The sequence below is a fragment of the Phyllostomus discolor genome, chromosome 12 (genome assembly GCF_004126475.2).
Source record: "Phyllostomus discolor isolate MPI-MPIP mPhyDis1 chromosome 12, mPhyDis1.pri.v3, whole genome shotgun sequence".
In the NCBI taxonomy this organism is placed as follows: domain Eukaryota; kingdom Metazoa; phylum Chordata; class Mammalia; order Chiroptera; family Phyllostomidae; genus Phyllostomus; species Phyllostomus discolor.
The window spans coordinates 43,245,926-43,263,681 of NC_040914.2; the positions used below are offsets into that span (position 1 = coordinate 43,245,926).

Below are 17,756 nucleotides of genomic sequence, written 5' to 3' on the forward strand. Positions count from 1 at the left end.
CAGTTCAGAGTAGAGGCTTTATTTACAGTGACACCCGAACGGGATGGAGCCGGAGATCCTCCTCCCCCATAGCTTATCGGCAGGGCCTGTCCGTCACAGACCAGAAACAAAATGCCCTGGGGGCCAGGGCTGAGTTCTCTCCTCTCACTTGGTCCCTAAACCCCGGAGCAAGTTCCGTGCTCCCCACCGGCGCTCGGCAGGTGCTTGGGGGACACTGTTCGCCGCGCAGGGGGCAGCGCGTCCAGGGCCAGCTTCAGGCCTTCACCTCACTCATGGCCTCCAGGAGGCGGGCACTGTTGGTGACTGCTGTCGTCAGAAAAATGAACCTGTACCCTGAGGAGCCAAGAGCACCGGCACCCGTGAGTAGGAGCAGGTCAGAGGCCCCCACACCAGCCGTGGCCGCACAGAACCCCTCCGCCTCCGCCTCCGCAGCCGGGGCTGGGCCGCGGCACCGGGGCACAGACACAGATGCGGCGCTACCGCGCTGGTGGTACGCAGACGGCAGCGGAGAGGCCTCCCTGAGCGCTGCCCTTGGTCCCCCAGAGCCCGCCCACAGAGGCCAGTTGTCACCGTCCGGTTCTCTTACCTTTCTCTCTGCCCAGGAACCGCAGGGCTGAGATCTCAGAGAAAGTGCAGCCACCCAGGAACACCACCAGGATGAGGCGCAGGGACTCGCTGGAGGCCTTGTCTTCCTTGGCCACGTCTGCGGACAGCGGCCTGGACTCAGCTCTTCTCTGGCACGGGAGCCCCAGGGGCGGGACCAGCGCCCTCGCCCCGCCCACCCCGCCCGGCCCCGCCCTCCCCGGCGCGCACCTGCGAAGGCCAGCTCGCTGCAGTTCAGCAGCCGCAGCACCTCGTCCAGGCCCTGCCAGCTCCGCCGTTCCAGCACCTGGGAAGGCACGGGCGCCGCTTTCAGGTTAAGACAGGGCCCAGTGTAGGGAAGGACGGTCGCCGCGGCCCAAGGGTCGCCGTCCCTGCTCATCACTGTGCAATCACAACCTGCGACAGGCTGGGGACTGGAGAGAGCGGAGAGCGGGACACGCACGGGAGCCAGGGGCACTGGCTCTCACCTGCTCGATGACGCGGCAGCTGAGGGGCACGTAAGCGCCGCTGAACACGTAGGCCATGTCGCGTGGCACCTTGAGGTCATACTCGCCATCCACACGCGGGATCTGGAGGGCAAAGGGGACGCCATGAGGCGAGTGACAGCCCAGTCTGCAGTCATTCACATGGTAGGAGAAAAGTGGTGGGTCCCCAAGAGTGGTTCTTACTCCTGCTAAAGGGAGGCGCGGCCATGGCCTGCAAAGAAGAGACTGCGCAAAGGTTCCAGCTCCGGGCGGTGCCGGCTGGCTCTCCTGACCGAGTCCCCACACTCCCTGGAGGGAAGGGCCCCCTCCGCAGGCCCCTGGGGGACACAGGGTGCATCTGTCCCCTCAGCGGCACTTGGCCTGTTCTCTGGCTCGTCAGGCACTTGCTCCCCGTTCACTAACTGCACGGATCTGCGTGTCCTGCCCCTTAGTAAACGAAGCCAGCGTTGTCACACTGCCAAAGACAGGGTCTTGATACAGACAAACAACAGAAGGGCCTCTGTGCATCTGAACCCCCTCCAAGGACGGAACCCCGGCCTCCCCCGTCCGTCCCTGCCGCACGCACCAGATTCAGCTTCTTGCTGATGGCGCGAAAGTTGCTCCTCTTGGCCAGAGAGCTGAAGGCGTCAGTGATCTTCCCTGGGGAAGAAACCTGTGCTGGGTTTTCCCTAAGTCTGCGGGCTCACGCCTCTGCCCCGAGCCACGCCGTTGGGGAAGGGACAGGCCCGCCTCTCCTCCAACCGCAGGGCCTGTCCCACCTCTCAGCCACCCGCCCACAGCGGCCTGGGACTGAGCAGGACACTCAGCATCCCCCGCCCCCCCCGCCCGTGGCCACCTGCGCCTGTCTGCCCCCTCCTATGGGGGCAGCTCCCCACAAAATGTGGCCCACAGGGCGACCCCGGTTTACTGGTCACGTGTATGGACTGCAGGGTCAAACCAACCCAGGTTTCCACGTGACTGAGTAACGGGGGGGGGGGGGGTCTCAGACAAGCCTCTTAACCTCTTCTACAGTTTCCTCCTCCGTAAAAGGGGTCCAGACTCGCCTTCGTGAGGAGCTGTATTTAAAGGGCTTGGCATGTGCCGAGGGTCAGTGAGTGGCAGCGGCTCCTGCTGGCAGGGGCAGCCGTGGGTGGTGGCAGTGACAGCGGGGACCCCGTTCTCCTTCCGAGCCTTCCCTCCGCCCAGGAGCTCTGCCCGCAGAGGGGAGGGGAGGGGAGGGGAGGGGCTCTCCGGCGCCCCCTGCTCACCGGCAGCCTTGTCTGTCACCAGCTTGCTCACTCTGCTCTCCACAGCCGTCAGGGTGTCCCCGGGGGCCTGCTCGGTGAGGAGTCCCGCTCGCCGCAGATTGGAGAAGGTCAGCAGGTGCTCGGGGCCGTAGCTCTGAAGGAGACGCAGTCAGTCTCTCCCGGGCGCCCACCCGGGGTCTAGCCCTGCTCGGTGACACGGAGGGGACGGTGCGGGGGGGGAGGGGGGTTGCCGTCTGTGCCTTGAGGAGCTCGTGCTGGTTTGCACGAGACGTTTTCTTATCAGAGATAGCCAAACGTCAAACCCAGAAGAAAAGCAACGTGAACTATTAATGACCAGAGACAGTTCCATGCGGCTGATAGAAGGGTGGTGGGGGCCTCACCGAGGCGATGAGGCTTGAGTGAGAGACCTGGAGGGGAGGCAGTTATCATGCCCCCGCGTGCTACAGGGAGGGGCAGTTGGGGGCAAGAACCTAGCACCTAGCGTCTCTCGGCACTGGTGAGAACCAGGGAGACGGCGCACCCGGCGGTGGGCGGGGTCTCCTTGCTGGAAGGTGACTATCCCGAGAACTGCCCAGAGGGCGACAGGATGGGGAGAGGATGGGGACAGGGACAGCAGAGGGCCCGTGTCTTCTTTTGCCTGTTCCAGAAATGCCCGGTTCCCCCCTCCACCAAGTTCTCCTGGCCGCACCTGTAGATACTGCGTTTTCAGGGATCGGTAATCTTTGGGGATCAGACCTGAGGGGGAGGAAGACAAGACAGGTTTGTGAGCCAGCTGAGGTGTCCTAAAACGAACAAGCCAGCCAGCCCGCTCGCCCTCCTCCCCAGGAGAAAACCCGAACCAGGAGGAAGGATTTCAGTAAGCGGTGTGAATCACCTCGCACCCTGCCGTTGGTTCTAAACTGACGCTGCACTTGAAGCTGCCTTACTGGGAGAGCCTGCACCGGCGAGGCAAGGGGGCGCCCTGAGCTGAGCGCTAACCCCAGCTGGGGATGGTGGGTGGGGACGGTGCGTGAGGGTGGTGGGGACGGTGCAGAAGCAGGAGCAGGGGCGGGACTTCCTGCGTCTCTCCCCAGCTGTGGGCCAGAGCTGCTGGGCATGTCCCTCGCTGCTGAGGAACAGGGAGGGGTCACCTGGCTCCAAGGCCAGTCTGGGATGCGGCCCCCCACTGAGGTGAGAAGAAATGGGCCTCCGACCACGACAGAGGGGACTTACAACACGCAGACCCCTGCCCTGGGCAGAGAGCACCCTGAAAGAGCATTCCCCAGCCGGACGCCTTCAGCAGCAAGAACTGGCTGCCGTCACAGGCTGGGAACAGGCTGGGGAGCCCCGGCGCTGGGAAACATGCATGAGCTGGCTGGCTGGCTGGCTGGCGCTTTCCCCGGGCCGCATCTCTCCCAGAAGCCGGTGGAAGGCGGCAGAGCAGCTGGGGCGAGGACAGAGGTGCGCCCCGCTCTGCACCTGTGCAGTCCCCAGGTGCGACAGCCCTCGCCCAGGGCCGGGGGCCAGACCTCGTCTTGTTAGGGCGAGGACGCTCCCTGACCCCGCGGCCTGCAGACGGTTCGCTCCATAGAGAAACGGCTTGGGTCTCACAGAGGAGAGGGCCCGCCAGATCGTAGGGAAGCGCCCCGTCCGCCAGCATGTCCGCTCCCCTCTCCCCGTGGCACACTGTGGGCCTGGGACCCGGGGTCCCCGGCTCACCGTTCTCCGTGATGGACAGAAGGCACATGAGGCGAAGGCTCTCTATGGGTGACACCTACACGGGAAGAGTGAGCCAGGGAGGGTTCGGGTCTGCAGCGCACGTCCTCCCCTCCTTGCTGGGCGGGGGGGGGGGGGGGGGGGGGGGGGGGTCGGCCCCCGGGAAACACCAGCCCTGGCGCCCCGGCCCACCTGCCGGTCGATGTGCTCTTCAATGTAGCTGGTGCTCTCGCGGACGCGGAAGCCCTCCAGCAGCGCTGTGGGTGACCGGGGGACAGCCGTCACCAGGAGCAGGCAGCTGCCGCCATCTGTGTGCCATCTGTGCTAATGGACGTCTCTCCCTCCATCTCCTCCCCCCATCTCCTCCCCCATCCTGGGTCAGGGCCCCCCAGACTTCTAACAGGAACCGGCACTCCGCACAGCACAGCCGGGTCAGCTGGAAGGGGCCAGAGAGCCTCTTCTCGGGGCCGGAGGGGGCGGGAGTCGGGGGCGGGAGCGAGCGCAGCCAGGCCCGGCCAGCAGTCACCGTGCTCGGTCTTGATGAGCTCCTGGAAGTCCTGCTTGGTTTTCTTCTTCATGATGGATTCACAGGCCCCGATATCTGCAGAGGATGAAAAGCCAGCTGAAGCGTTCCTGGCTCCAGAAGGACATTCCTTCATTGTCCAGAAGAGCAAAGACCTCAAGGCAGGACGCAGACGCGCTTCTGGCTCTGGACCAGGAGGGCAGCGTCTGCCAGATGAACAGGGGTCCGCTCCCTCCCCTCCCCGCTCCCGGCCCCTCCCAGCCGACACCTACGCAGACTCAGCAGGCGGTGCTCCTGTTTCAGTCCCTTCAGCTCCTGCGACACGAAGTTCTTCATCTGCTTGATGTCCATGCCCCTCCGGCGCTGTGGGGAAGTCCCCCTAAGGTCACCTGTCCCACCCTCGGATGGGAGCACCCACTGCCCGCCCCTGGTTCCCACCGATGCAAGAGACACCTCGGGACCCCGTGGCAGTGTCAGAGGGGTGGCCGGGGCCGCAGCCTTGGGGGTGGGGGTGCCTCGGAGGAACCCAAGCACGGGGGGGGGGGGGGGGGGGCGCGGAGCCTCACGTCATACTGGGCCTGTAGGTTGCGGGCCTTCTGGCTCAGGAAGCCGAAGACGTTGGAGAAGTGCTCGTTGCGGATCTCGCTGAACACCTGGGAGGGGGGCGGGGCAGCCAGAGCTCAGCAGAGGGAGCGTGCCTCGCTCCCTCCCACCTTGGGGACAGGGTGACAGAGCGACAGCACAGGCAGCCTGCTGGGGCGGGTCTAGCAACGGAGAGGGGAGAGCTGAGCTGGCAGCGGACACTCGGTGTCAGACCTGCTACGGGCCATGGGTAAGCTCTTAGCTGATGGGGACCCTCTGTCCTGCGGACTCGGCCTCCCCCCCAGGGCGGGTGCCCTTGGCCACGGGGGAACAGAGCCCCCAGGGACCCACCGCAAGCACCCACGCCCGCACCTTGTCCTCAGCGTTGAGCAGCACCTTCAGGCTCTTGTCAGAGGACGTGATTTCGGGGCCGAAGTCGACACTCCCTTGCGTCGGAGAGCAGAGGGGGCAGCCGTGAGGTTCTGCGGGGAGGCCCCCTCCGCCCCTCCCCGGAACTGCCGCCACAGGGCCTCCGCACGGTCCGCAGCCAGCAGCGCGCCCCACGCAGGCGGGCCCAGGAGCCGAGGCCCCACGTACCACACTTGATGCGGAAGGTGTCGTCCACCAGCCCCTCGTACACCACCTGGGAGCAGAGCGCCGTCACGAAGTCCACGTCTGAAACCGAGACCCCTGACCGTGAGGGTCCCCCCGGCACCGCCTGCCACCCGGTTGGCTCAGCGTTGGCTCCAGAGCCGTCCCCAGGCCGGAGCGCCCGGGCTGCCGGGCAACGCTGCACCCAGAGCCCAGCGCCAGGGCCCGTCCCAGCCGCCACCGCGCGGCCGCACCGCCACGGCCTCCGGGCCCCGGGGACGCGGGCGTGCTGAGCGTCACTCACCTCTGTCCAGGAGGAAGATGTGCCCGATCTCTGGCCTGCGGCCCTTGGTCTCACCGTCCTCCTCCTCTTCCAGTTTCCTCCACAGTTCGTATGACATCTGCCAGGGATCAAGACATGCTTGTATCCCCCCAAAATTTAAATTTTGTTTTAATTCAACATTTTTACTTTGAGACGTTTATAGATTCACATGCAGTTGGGAGAAACATGAGACATTCTTAACCTGTGGCCCCGGGTCCTCCTGCTGCCCCAGACCTACAGGAGAAGCCAGCGCCTTCCCGTGGGCTACTTCTGGACCCCAAGAGGGGAGCAGAGTTTTAAAAGGGCTTTATTTATTTCTCTTTAAAGACAGGGGAAGGGAAGGAGAAAGAGAGGGAGAGAAACATCGACATGCGAGAGAGACATCAATTAGGTGCCTGTGGCTCACGCTCCAACCAGGGCCCGGGCCCGCAGCCCAGGCATGTGCCCTGGCCGGGAATCAAACCAGCAACCCTTTGCTCTGTGGGGTGACGTCCAACTAAGTGAGCCGTGCCGGTCAGGGCGGGGGCTGACCGTCAGCAACATGACCTGTTCTGGCCCCATTTGTTCCAACCCCCTCTCTCCCCGCCCACCCCCCTCCGTAAGACCCGGAGGCCAGGGGCCCTGGCTCAGGGCTTCCTGTCAGCTCCCCCAGTTCTGCACTGAGGACCGGCTCCGCAGCAACAGAAGCACAGGGAAGAACAGGCCTCCTGCCGCAGATGCCCCGGAGGACCCGCAGTGGGGCGGACCGGGATGCAGGGCCCTGCCGGCGCTCACCTTGGCGCACCTCCCGATGCCGTAGCAGTTGGGGAAGGGGCCGTAGAGGGTGCTGAGAAGGTGCAAGGCCTGCGCCACCGTGTTGATCCAGCGCTGGTCTCCTTCCTGCGGGCACCACAGGGGCCACAGACATGGGGGCCAACCCGACAGACCCACCTGGGAAGTGCGGGCCCTGGGGCCCTAGGGCCAGAGGCAGGCTGTGGGGATGCTCAAGGGACTTCACTCTGACTATCCCTAAAGGAAGTCCCATCCCGCTAATCAGTGGCATTCAATGTCCCAGTCACTGTCACACAACAAACTGTGGGGTCGGTGAAGGTACATCAGTGTTGCCAGCCCACTGGACCCTGCTTGTCCCCCCCCCCGCCCCCGTCCACGATGCCCAGACCCAAGCCACCCCCCCCCCCCCCCCCCCGCCCCGCCAAGTACCAGGAAGTAGTCCCTGAAGAACTCGGGCAGCTCCATGCTCAGCAGATCCACGTCGAGAGGCAGCAGAGAGAAGGCCCATTCGTCACAGCTCACGTCTGTGGGCACAGGGCGCCTCAGCCTCCCCGCAGGAGGCACGGGCTCCGTGCACACCGGCACGCGCACCGGCCAGCGCGGGAAGGCACCGAGTGCACAAGTCAGAGGCAGCCTGAGCCCTGAAGGCCCCCCGGAGTCCGGTAACCATAGAGACACGCGCAGGACAGCCTGTGATATGATGTGACCAGGCGCCTGTTTTCCTTAGGGTCCCCACCGGAAACACCGAGGAAACAGGCAGTCACAGTGCGACAGGCACTGACCGAAAGGCGCCCGTGGGCAGGCACTAACTAGGCTGGGCACCGGGGACGCAGGGGGACAGAAGGGACCTGCCCCCCATCTCCTGGGCAGATTCTCCGTCTGGTGGGGGACGTGCACCAGACAGACGGAACTGCAGCTGGGCCGGGAGAACAGCCACCCTGCACACCAGCCTTGTAGGGTCTAAGCTCAAACGGGGGTGCAGCAGAGAACCCTCCGGAAGTGACGTTTAGGCTTAGACTCTCAGTAGGATGGGGTGGGCAAAAGCGTAGGGTTGGGACCACTGCAGCCACTGCAGGACGTGCTGCAGGGAGGGCCGCGGCTGGGTCGGAACACTCAAGGGAGGGTGGGCACAGCTGCTCCTGGGGGAGTCTGGGAGGGAAGGCCAGAGCAGCTGGTGACTTCGGAGGACAAGCCTGCGCGTCCCCTCTCAGCATCCCCCTCCCCCATCCTCAGGCGCGCTCCCCCTGCTGGGCCAGCCCGATGCCACAGGAGCAGGAGGGGATGGGGAAGGACCACGGTTCCTTCTGCATCTGCTGCCCCCACATGGCTCACACTCTCCTCTCACCTCCGAAGATCCCCTCCTCCTCCAGCACCATCTCGCAGGCGTAGAACTGCGGGAGGAAAGGAGGCCGATGAGCCAACACCGCCCCCGCCCTTGCCGTCCTCCACGGTCCCCAGTGAGGGCAGCAGCAGTGGCTGAAGCCTGCAGGGGGACCCAGCCGCTCAGGTCGAGAAACCACTGGAACCACGAGCCTAGCACCGTGTTCCCCCGTCACCCGTTTCGTGCGTGTATCCAGTGAGCTGATCTTCGTCTCCCTGAGAGGCGGGTAGGCTCTCCGGAGAAGGCGCTCCAGCTGTCCCGGCAGGGGGCAGGGCAGGGCGGTCCTGCAGGCCGGGGTGGGAGGGCGGGACAGCTACAGACCGCGGGCAGCGGGGGTAAGAGCAGTGGCATGGAGAGAGGGTGCTCTGGTTGGGACATGTCCGTGGGACCCCTGGGGGCACCGAGGGGTCTGGAGACACAGCCTCGGGGGTCGGCGGCACACACGCTGCGTTTAAGGTGGGTGGCCTGTCCGGGAACAGAGAACTCTCGGGGAGAAGAGCCAGAGCCAGAGCCGGGCGGAGGGAACACCGGAGCTGGCGGCGAGGAGCTCTGAGGTGGGGAAGCAGAACGCTGCTGTGTGCTATTTTCCCGTCGCAAAGAAGAGCCCTCTCCGCCCCTCACAGGCCCGTGTCAGCGTGACTGACACCCACAGGCCCTCTTCAACGCTAACGAGTGGGATTCCCCAGCCCAGTCCAAAAACCGCCATTCATTGACAAAGGGAGCCTCAGGGGGACACAGAGACCCCTCCTCCCCAGAGCTGCCCGGGGAGAGCTCTCCCTGTGATAAGGGAACTCGGTCAGGGAACCTGACTCCTTGCACAGTGTCAGATGGGAAAACTCGTACAAACAGCAGGTTTGTTTTTCTGTGTGATACAGCGGCTTGTACTCAAAACGGTACCGCCTTATTCTCATCCTTGTTTCCACAAATCTGTCCTTGGGGAAGTTTAATGAGAAAAAAAAGGTTGGTAAGACGCCCAAAACTAGAAATGACTGCCCCGGCTCCTTTAGTGACATTCCGGAGTAACCCGTAATTGCCACTGATTATCTAGTTTGGGACATTTTGCCCCGGTGGAAGCCACACTCGGTGGATGTTTACCCCTGAACAGGCCCAGGGCGGTGGGACTGCGAGGCAGCCTCCGAGCCATGCTCAAAGCAAGACTGCCGGCTCTTTCCTCTCAGTCCTTTCGCACGAGGAAAAAGCAGTAAGACACCTCTGACCCCACTCAGTTTCTTAATAGACACCGAAAGTCGTCACATTTACATTAAAAGATGTAAGTACCGTCGTCAACCCCATTTTACAGATGAGAAAACTGAGGCGCACAGCAGTCACCCAAGGACCACACTTCAGCTTCGGAACCCTTGGGCTTCTATCGTGCCGGAAGAAATCCCTGTCCCTTCAGCTGCGACTGCTACCTGCTGGAGCTGTGTCCTGCGCTACCTGGCGCAGCCTTCCAGGCTGACCCCCCTGCAGGGGGCTCACCTGCACGCCACTCCTCCCGTCGGTCAGCAGGGCTGCGCACGCACCTCGCTGTCGAGGGGCGGAGGGATGGAGACCCGGAGCCACTAGGACAGATCGCGAGCACTGCCCTCAGGGAGGGAAAGGTGGCAGGGACCCAGCCCGGCTCTGCCGCCTCGCTGTGCGGCCGTGGGCGTCAGCCCACACAAGCTGGGGTGCAGCCACACGGTCTCTGCGGCGCCTGCCCCGTGCGAGGAAAGGCCGAGCCCGCGGAGGCCACGGCTCAGCGTACTTCTCCCGGGAGGGCTGCAGTGGGAAAGCCACTGAAAGGCCCCAGCGTCGCAGGCTGCGCCTGCGCGGAAGTCCATGTCGGCTCCGGGGGTCAGCCTTCTCCTGTGGCCTGTGTGGGGGTCACCTCTCTCGGTCCCCAGTCCATATTTGGGGCGGTCTGGTGACAGGCCCTCTGCTAAGCAGTCGGGTCTACGTTAACAGGAAGACAATTACAGGTGTTTGCGCAATCCCTATACCTTGCTTTGGGGGAGCTGTTGCCGTTGCCCCCTGTCCCTTCCTGGTCCTGAATCCCGCCCTCCCTCAGCCCATCCCACCAGGATCCACTCACCTTCTGAGGGCTGAAGATCACTTTGTATTTTCGGGTCCGGCCGGCCAGCTTGTCAGCATTGACGAGACCTGTGGGCAGGGAAAGTGAGGAGGAAAACCGAGGAGGAGCGGGGAGGCAGCCCCGCCCCACCCCGCGGGGGGGGGGGGGGGCCGCATACTCACTGGCAATGTAGCGCACGTTCTTGATGCGGGGTCGGACCAGGAAACACAGTCTAGGGGAGGGAGGACGACACTCAGGGAGGAAGAGCCGGGAGGTGGGAGGTGGCACCCTCTGAAACTGACAGGATGCCACCTCTTTCCCCGGCTGCTCCTCTCGGCAGGCCCGCAGGTCTCAGTCTCGCCACGGCAGGGCCACTTGCGGCGACAGGGACATTGTGCTCGGAGGCGGGGGGGGCACTATCTGGCCCTACGGGGCACCCAGGAGTTCCTGTTCTCAGATAACTGAACCGTATCGCAAACCTCCCGGGGCTAGATCTCAGCCAGGGGCAAGTGTGCAGGGACAAGTGTGCAGGGACGGCCTCCGGCTGGGGGCGGGGCCGGGCCCCCCCACACACACTCACTGCTCACTGGAGCTCAGGGCCGGCCTGTTCTCCACCTTGTACAGCTTGTCCACTTCGTGTTGCTGCGGAGAGAACCCAGCAAGGCAAGGGACGTGGGGCGCCTGGAAACCCACAGCCTGATGCAAACACAGGGGACTGGCCTCCCATTTACGCGGACTCCAGAAATCCAACTGTCTCCCCGACAACCATGCACTGAACCTTCCTCAAAAACCAAAAATAAAAACACCTCAAACGCAATGTGGACAACAGCAGCGACCCCCCTTGGGGCACCCCATCCCGCTCCCCTCCGTGTACCCTGTGAGGGTGGTCCCTCCTCAGTAATCTGTGCTGTGCGTCAAAAAAGAAAAAAACTGCTTAACGAGGAAGGCGTGGCCTGAGCCCGCCTGGAAGGAAGGGCGGGTACCTTCAGGATGGAGACGTTGGCGATTCGATCCAGGGGGCTCATGAGGTCCGCCTCGATGAACAGGTCCTTTCTCCCTGGAAGCTGAAGGAGACACAGCATCCTGGGCCCACTCCCGGGTCACGCCAGCGCCCGCGGTGAGAGCCCGCACGACCGCGCGGTGAGCGGAAGCACAGCCTCTGGGCGGGGAGGGCAGAGACACCATCTACCCCAGCGCCTTATTTGCTGCTGATGTCGTGTCCACAGAGGACGTCTGGACGGTCACCTGTTCTGTCTCCTCGTTTTCTGTGCCAGCAGGAGAGTGTCTCCCCTTCTTTCTGAGGTGCACCCCTTGTCACTCAGCCCTCCAACCTAGCCTGGGACCTTGTCCTTCGTCACCGCCCCCTTCACCACTGTGCCTCCCAAGAGTTGTGGTCCTGCTAGGCAAAGGCGAACAAAACCGAACCCCACCTGGCATTCTGCACCCCCCTGAAGTACCAAATCTCTTTCTAAGGAGCTTTTTTCTTCTAAGTACAAAACCACTTCCCCACCCCAGGTCCCTGTCACCCGACTCTGGCATCACCACTCCTAACGTGGCTCCCGCCTGGCTGGGGGAAGGAGAGGGCACACTGAGAAGCAGGGGGCGAGGGACTCATTGTGACTGTCCTCTCAGCGAGGCCTGGGCAAGCAGGGCGCGTGCTGGCAGTGACACAGCAAGAGGTCAGCTCAGCAAAGGCCGGGGAAAGGGCAGGCGGAAGGGTGAGAGCAAGCAATTCGGTGTGGCCAGTGCACAGGCACCTACGGGGCAGCGGTCTGCAGCCCCGAGAGGGAGTCTCGAAGACAGTTGTCTAGAATCGGGCCAGAAGGGCCAGCCCCAAATGCCAGGTGAGTTTGCAGGTGACCCTCTACAGGACAGGGAAAACAGGAAGCTCTTGTGCCCGGAAGACTCCTTTTCCGTGAGCTGGGTCTGGGAACTGCGGGTGAGACGGGCTGGAGACGGGGACACTGGAGGCAAGCGGCCCAGTTATGGGGTTCATGCGACAGTCCAAGCAGCTCAGGCGTGTGGTGGTGAGCGAGGCCCTGAGTCAGGCTGGCTGGCGGTGTGAACAAAATAGGCTACTTAAGAGACACGTGAACCATGTAACAGAATTTTTTAAAAATCTATTTTATTGATTACGCTATCACAGTTGTCCCATTACCCCCTTCACTCCCCTCCACCCTGCACACCTTCTCCCACCCACATTCCCTCCTTTAGTTCATGTCCATGTGTCATAAGTTCTTTAGCTTCTACATTTCCCATACTATTCTTGCCCTCCCTGTGTCTATTTTCTCCCTACCATCCATGCTACTTATTCTCTGTACCTTTTCTCTCCTCTCCTCCTCCCACTCCCCTGCTGCTAGCCCTCCATGTGATCTCCATTTCTGTGGGTCTGTTCCTGTTCTAGTTGTTTGCTTAGTTTCTTTTTGTTTTTGTTTTAGGTGTGGTTGTTAATAATTGTGAGTTTGCTGTCATTTTCCTATACATGTTTTTTTATCTTCTTTTTCTTAGATAAGTCCCTTTAACATTTCATAAAATAAGGGCTTGGTGATGATGAACTCCTTTAACTTGACCTTATCTGAGAAGCACTTTATCTGCCCTTCCATTCTAAATGAAAGCTTTGCTGGATAGAGCAATCTGGGATGTAGGTCCTTGCCTTTCATGACCTGGAATACTTCTTTCCAGCCCCTTCTTGCCTATAAGTTCTCTTTTGAGAAATCAGCTGACAGTCTGATGGGAACTCCTTTGTAGGTGACTGTCCCCTTATCTCTTGCTGCTTCTAGGACTCTTTCCTTCATTGTAGTCTCTTGGCTAATGTAATTATGATGTGCCCTGGTGTGTTCCTCCTCAGATCCAACTTCTTTGGGATTCTCTGAGCTTCCTGGACCTCCTGGAAGTCTATTTCCTTTGCCAGATTGGGGAAGTTCTCCTTCATTATTTGTTCAAATAACTTTTCCACTTGTTGCTCTTTCTCTTCTCCTTCTGGTACCCCTATAATTCGGATGTTGGAACGTTTAAAGATGTCCTGGAGATTCCTAAGCTTCTCGTCATTTTTTTGAATTCTTGTTGCTTCAATCTTTTCTGTTTGGTTGTTTTTTTCTTCCTTCTGGTCCCCTCTATTGTTTTGAGTCCCAGTTTCCTTCCCATCACTATTGGTTCCCTGTGCATTTTCCTTCATTTCTCTTATCATAGCCTGCATTTGTTCACCTAATTGGCGACCAAAATCAACCAATTCTGTGAGCATCCTGATCACCAGTGCTTTGAACTGTGCATCTGATAGGTTGGCTATCTCTCGGTCACTTAAAAGTATTGGTTCTGGGGCTTTAATTTCTGTTTGAGCCATTCCCCCCCCCTCATTTGGTCTGGTCGTGCCTGTTACATTGAGGGGCAGAGCCTTAGGTGTTCACCAGGGCGGGGCACCCCAGTCGCTGGGTTGTGACGTTGTATGTGGGGGCGGGATCCGAGAGGGAACAATGGCCCTTGCTCCACTCTCCGAGGGATCCCAGTCCCCTCAGCCACCTCTCCTGAGCAAACCGAGTCCCTCTGGTGCCAATTCCCATGTGGGTGGGCTTGCGCACCCCGTGGGACCCTCCAACGACCTCTCCTGTGAAGCTGGGAGTCTCTCCCTGCACCTCAACCCCCACAGGTGTTTTCAATCAGTGCCCCCAGGCTCCATTTCCCAGCGCTGAGGATCCTGGGTTGCACGCTGTGCCTTGCTTCACAACTGCCGCCTCACTCGGTTTGCCGGTTGCCACCCCTCGGCTGGGGTCTGCCAGCTGCTGCTTGCGCACTCAGGGTCCACCCGCTGCGGTCTTGTGCGCCCCGAATGCCCCACGTGCCGGGTCCCAACGCTCTCTGCTCTCTTCGCCACAACCTGCCAACAGCTGCCCGACTCCGCCCCTCCTACCGGTCTGGATGAACGGGTCTGTTTTCACTTCTTGGTTGTCTGACTTCCATACAGTTCAATTTTCTGTCAGTTCTGGTTGTTATTCTGTTTCTAAGTTGCTGTTGTCCCTGTCTTGGTTGTGCCAGGAGGCACAGTGTGTCTACCTACGCCTCCATCTTGGCCGGAAGTTGTAACAGAATTTTTTAAGTGACTGAAAGAAATGAACGGTGTTAACAGTGCTTGCGTCTAGATGATTGTTTTCTTTGTACTTCCCTTTACCTTGCACATTTCCCATACTGTGTGAACATTACTTTGTAACCACTATTTTCAAAAGTCGGGTGGAAGGAAATATCCACAGGACTCAGTAGCTGGCTCAGTCAATAGGAGGGAGGAAGGAGAGTCAAAGCCGACTATGAGGGTTCGCGGCTGAACAGCAATGCCCACTGACAAGAAGTGAGTGTGAAGAGGATGTCACAGCACGAGGACCCACTTGGCCACAATGAGTTGTCCTTGTGGCCCCTCGTCCCCACCTATGCTGCATTGACAAGTTCCTCTCCTTGGTCCCATTTACTCTCTTCCCTGTGGCTCTTGCCTGGGCCAGTGGCTTTAACTAGCACCTCTTCAATTCCTCCCATCTGTTGAGTGAATTTCCTGTGCAAATCAGGGGCACAGAAAAGTGAAATAAAATGTGGCCCTACATTCCCTGAGGTTCTCCCAAGTCCCCATCTCCATCCCGCCGGCGGCTCTCCAGCTCCATCTGCTGGACAGCACAAGCAGTAGTTCCTACCAGCTCTGAACTTCATCCTATTCAAACCCAAACTAAGGAACGTTCCCCATCGAACCTGCTCCTCTTTCTAATTCTTTTTGTTCACTTCCATTCAGTGTCCATGCAACAAATATTTACTAAGTACATGCTATGTGCCTGACTCTCACAAGATATATAGTGTTAAACAAAACAGACAAGTTCCATCCTCAGAGATCTTTGAAGCTAATGTCCGGAGACATGGACATGAAACAAACAATGTATGTAACAATTATATTTGCAAGTATATTAGCATCAGTACTTTCCTATTAACTCGAGTTTAAAATCTCAAAGTCGGCTTTGCTTCTCCCTCAACCTTTACAACCAGTCAAGTCTTTGCATCTTCTTTCGCCGTGACTTAAAAGTCCATTATTGCCCTCCATTCCCAGGGTCACTAATTTTGGATGGGCCTTTACTACCTCTGTCTGGTCTATGGTCTCCAAATTACCCTTCTGCCTGCCCATTTACCCACCTGTACTCGCGGCTATGAGGACCACCTTCAAGTACAGCTTCACGCCACAAACTGGGGTGCAGGGTGCAGGGGGGGGTAGAATCCTTCAGTGGCTGCCTACTGTGTAACATGTGGTAATGTGTGGTCATGATCTTCCCTGTAAAAGCCTCATCCTTCCCCGGTTCCTTGACTTTGCTCCTCCCAATCCATTTCCCCGGCTCGTTGAAACTCCCAGATCACTCCAGTTACAAATGACTGTGTATTCTGAACGCTTCAGACACTGTACCTATCACTCATTCACCACACGATGCGCTAGGTGTGGCCATTCGTGTGTCCTGCGGCTCCTCCTGGAGTGTGGGCTCCCTAAGACCAGAGGTGTCTTAACCAGCTTTCCCTCCCAGTGATGCCTGGCACCAGTGCTGTGTCCCTGGCCTCTAAGGGGGAAAGGTGGCTTCCACGAACTCCCTGGCCAGGTCCCAGGTTTTCCTCCCTGGGTGCTTCCTTTCGGGCCTGCCCCAGAAGCTCCAAGGACAACACCAAAGGCCAAGAATAAGCTCAAGGGGACTCAGCAGGGGAGAACCACGCGTCCAGTGCGTGCAGCAAAGGCCCCCGGCGCGGCGGGCACTGACCTGCTCCAGCAGGTAGATGAGCTGGTCTCGGGCTAGCCTCTTGAGCATGGAGAAGTCAGGCAGCTCCGGGGCGTCCGGCCGATGAGGGAAGGACATGGCCGCGGGGTGTGAGAAGGGGGTCGCCCTCCGCTCTCACAGGGCCGGCAGCAGCCCAGGGTAAGCGCAGGGCGGCTCTGCTTCAGGCCTGGGCACCACGGACATCCAAAGAGCCCCCGAAGGGGCTCTCACTCTTCAGCTGCGCTCGAGGAAAGAATGGCCGCCTCCCGGCCAGACAGCGGCCGCCTCAGTCACCCACGTCTCGGGCCTGCAGCCACGGTGTCCCGACCCGGCCCTAACAGCTCCCCTCGGTGGGTCAGCGGGATGCCGGTCTTGCTGCTGCAGGGAGAACCCCGCCTCCCGCCTGACAGGAGAGGCTTCCGGTGCTTCCGGAAGTCCTCCCTCTTCCCCCGCCCCCCCTTGGCCGATCAGAAATGGACGGTGTCTTGGAAGGGACATTTCAAAACGGGAGCCAACGCCTCAAAGGGCAAGTCTCATTTCTGGCCAGAGGGGTGTGCTCTATGATAAAACTAGTGCTTAAGGGCACACTCGATTCTCCTAGCTCGTTCAAGCGAGGGTTGGGCACTTGCTTGATTTTTAGAACATCATATAAGGGGTGAAACCCACAGGAGACTGAAGAGCGCTGATCTTGGGGATCTTGACTGTCAGTCAAACCTACTCTTAGAGACGAGGTAGCTAGCAGCTCTCTAGCTTCGGAGCTGCAGGAGAGACTCAGAGAGTTGGGGAGTGGGAGTGGGGGCGGCCGGAGGGGAGAACGCGTTAGGATCCAGTGGGAGCTAAAAGTCCCCGCCGACTGTGGCCTTTGGATGCCAGGGTTTTGAATCATTAACGTCCCTCATGGGAAAATGGATTGATAAACTATGGCGTATTCATAAAATCAAATGCATGAATCAGAGAAGCCAGAACGAGAGTGGCATTTGTGTGATGCCACTTACATGAGGTTCTAGAACAGGACAAGCTAATCTGTGTTGAAAAAAATCAAAAATGTGCTTGACTTTGGGATGATAACTGGAGAGAAAACTTAGGTCATTTTCAGGGATGATGGTAATTATATCTACCTATTTGGGGGGGGGGGACTTATAGAGTCATAAGGAATAGATCCTGCTGACAATAACCTGAACTCAGTAATCAATCATAACATCACGTCCTCATCTTCTGCATAGGTGAACAGGAAGCACAGAGCATCACCCGTTGCCACAACTCAGACCTGATCAAACCTCAAAACTAGCTATCAGTTCATGGGGAAGGTAGAGAACGTGTCAGAAGACCTCACAAGAATGAAATCAAAATGCAGGAAGTTATATGAAATAAATAACCTGTCCAGCGGTGAGGGGAATAAAGTGGAAGGGGAAACCGCTTCAGAATAAGAGACTCCTGGAACACATCAACACAATGCACTGTTGCATGGATCCTGTTCCAAAGAAATAAATCATAAAAGCCATTTGTGAAACAATCGGAGAGTACTACCATGATTTTAGCTGAAATTAAGGAATTACTAAAACTGAAGTTACAGTGATGGCGCATGTATCTATGTTAAATAGGAGTCCTTAGCTCTTTAAGACGCAGACTGAAGTACGTACAGGCGAAACATGTCTGGAATTTATTTTAAGCCAGGGGTGAATGTGCGGCAAGTGCAGCAGGATTTTCTGCTGCATTTTCTCCAATAATGGAGATTGGCCAC

General features: G+C 59.4%; 1 protein-coding gene and 1 long non-coding RNA gene across 3 annotated transcripts in view; one reads left to right on the top strand and one right to left on the bottom strand.

Moving 5' to 3' along the window:
- VPS33B (VPS33B late endosome and lysosome associated) lies at positions 1-16,438 on the bottom strand. Of its 2 annotated transcripts, XM_036012341.1 has the most exons (24): positions 16,248-16,432; positions 16,019-16,216; positions 11,237-11,317; positions 10,834-10,895; positions 10,436-10,485; positions 10,275-10,342; positions 8,165-8,210; positions 7,249-7,343; positions 6,823-6,927; positions 6,031-6,127; positions 5,733-5,810; positions 5,508-5,581; positions 5,120-5,206; positions 4,826-4,916; positions 4,557-4,631; positions 4,223-4,287; positions 4,034-4,088; positions 3,024-3,070; positions 2,336-2,468; positions 1,654-1,727; positions 1,071-1,172; positions 814-889; positions 587-703; positions 1-333 (listed from the first exon to the last, which is right to left on the bottom strand). In XM_036012341.1, the coding sequence occupies exons 2-24, from the start codon at positions 16,112-16,114 to the stop codon at positions 254-256; spliced, it is 1,854 nt and encodes a 617-aa protein (XP_035868234.1). In that variant the 5' UTR covers positions 16,115-16,216; positions 16,248-16,432; the 3' UTR covers positions 1-253. The 2 variants fall into 2 exon arrangements, with proteins under 2 accessions (XP_035868234.1, XP_028358008.1); XM_028502207.2 differs by having other exon boundaries at positions 16,019-16,438.
- The window catches only part of LOC118497577, a 25,511-nt gene continuing 11,982 nt past the window's right edge, over positions 4,228-17,756 (top strand). Inside the window, exons 1-2 of the long non-coding RNA XR_004900110.1 lie at positions 4,228-4,310; positions 15,192-15,196. This is a non-coding gene — a long non-coding RNA (uncharacterized LOC118497577). The remainder of the gene's footprint in view (positions 4,311-15,191; positions 15,197-17,756) is intronic.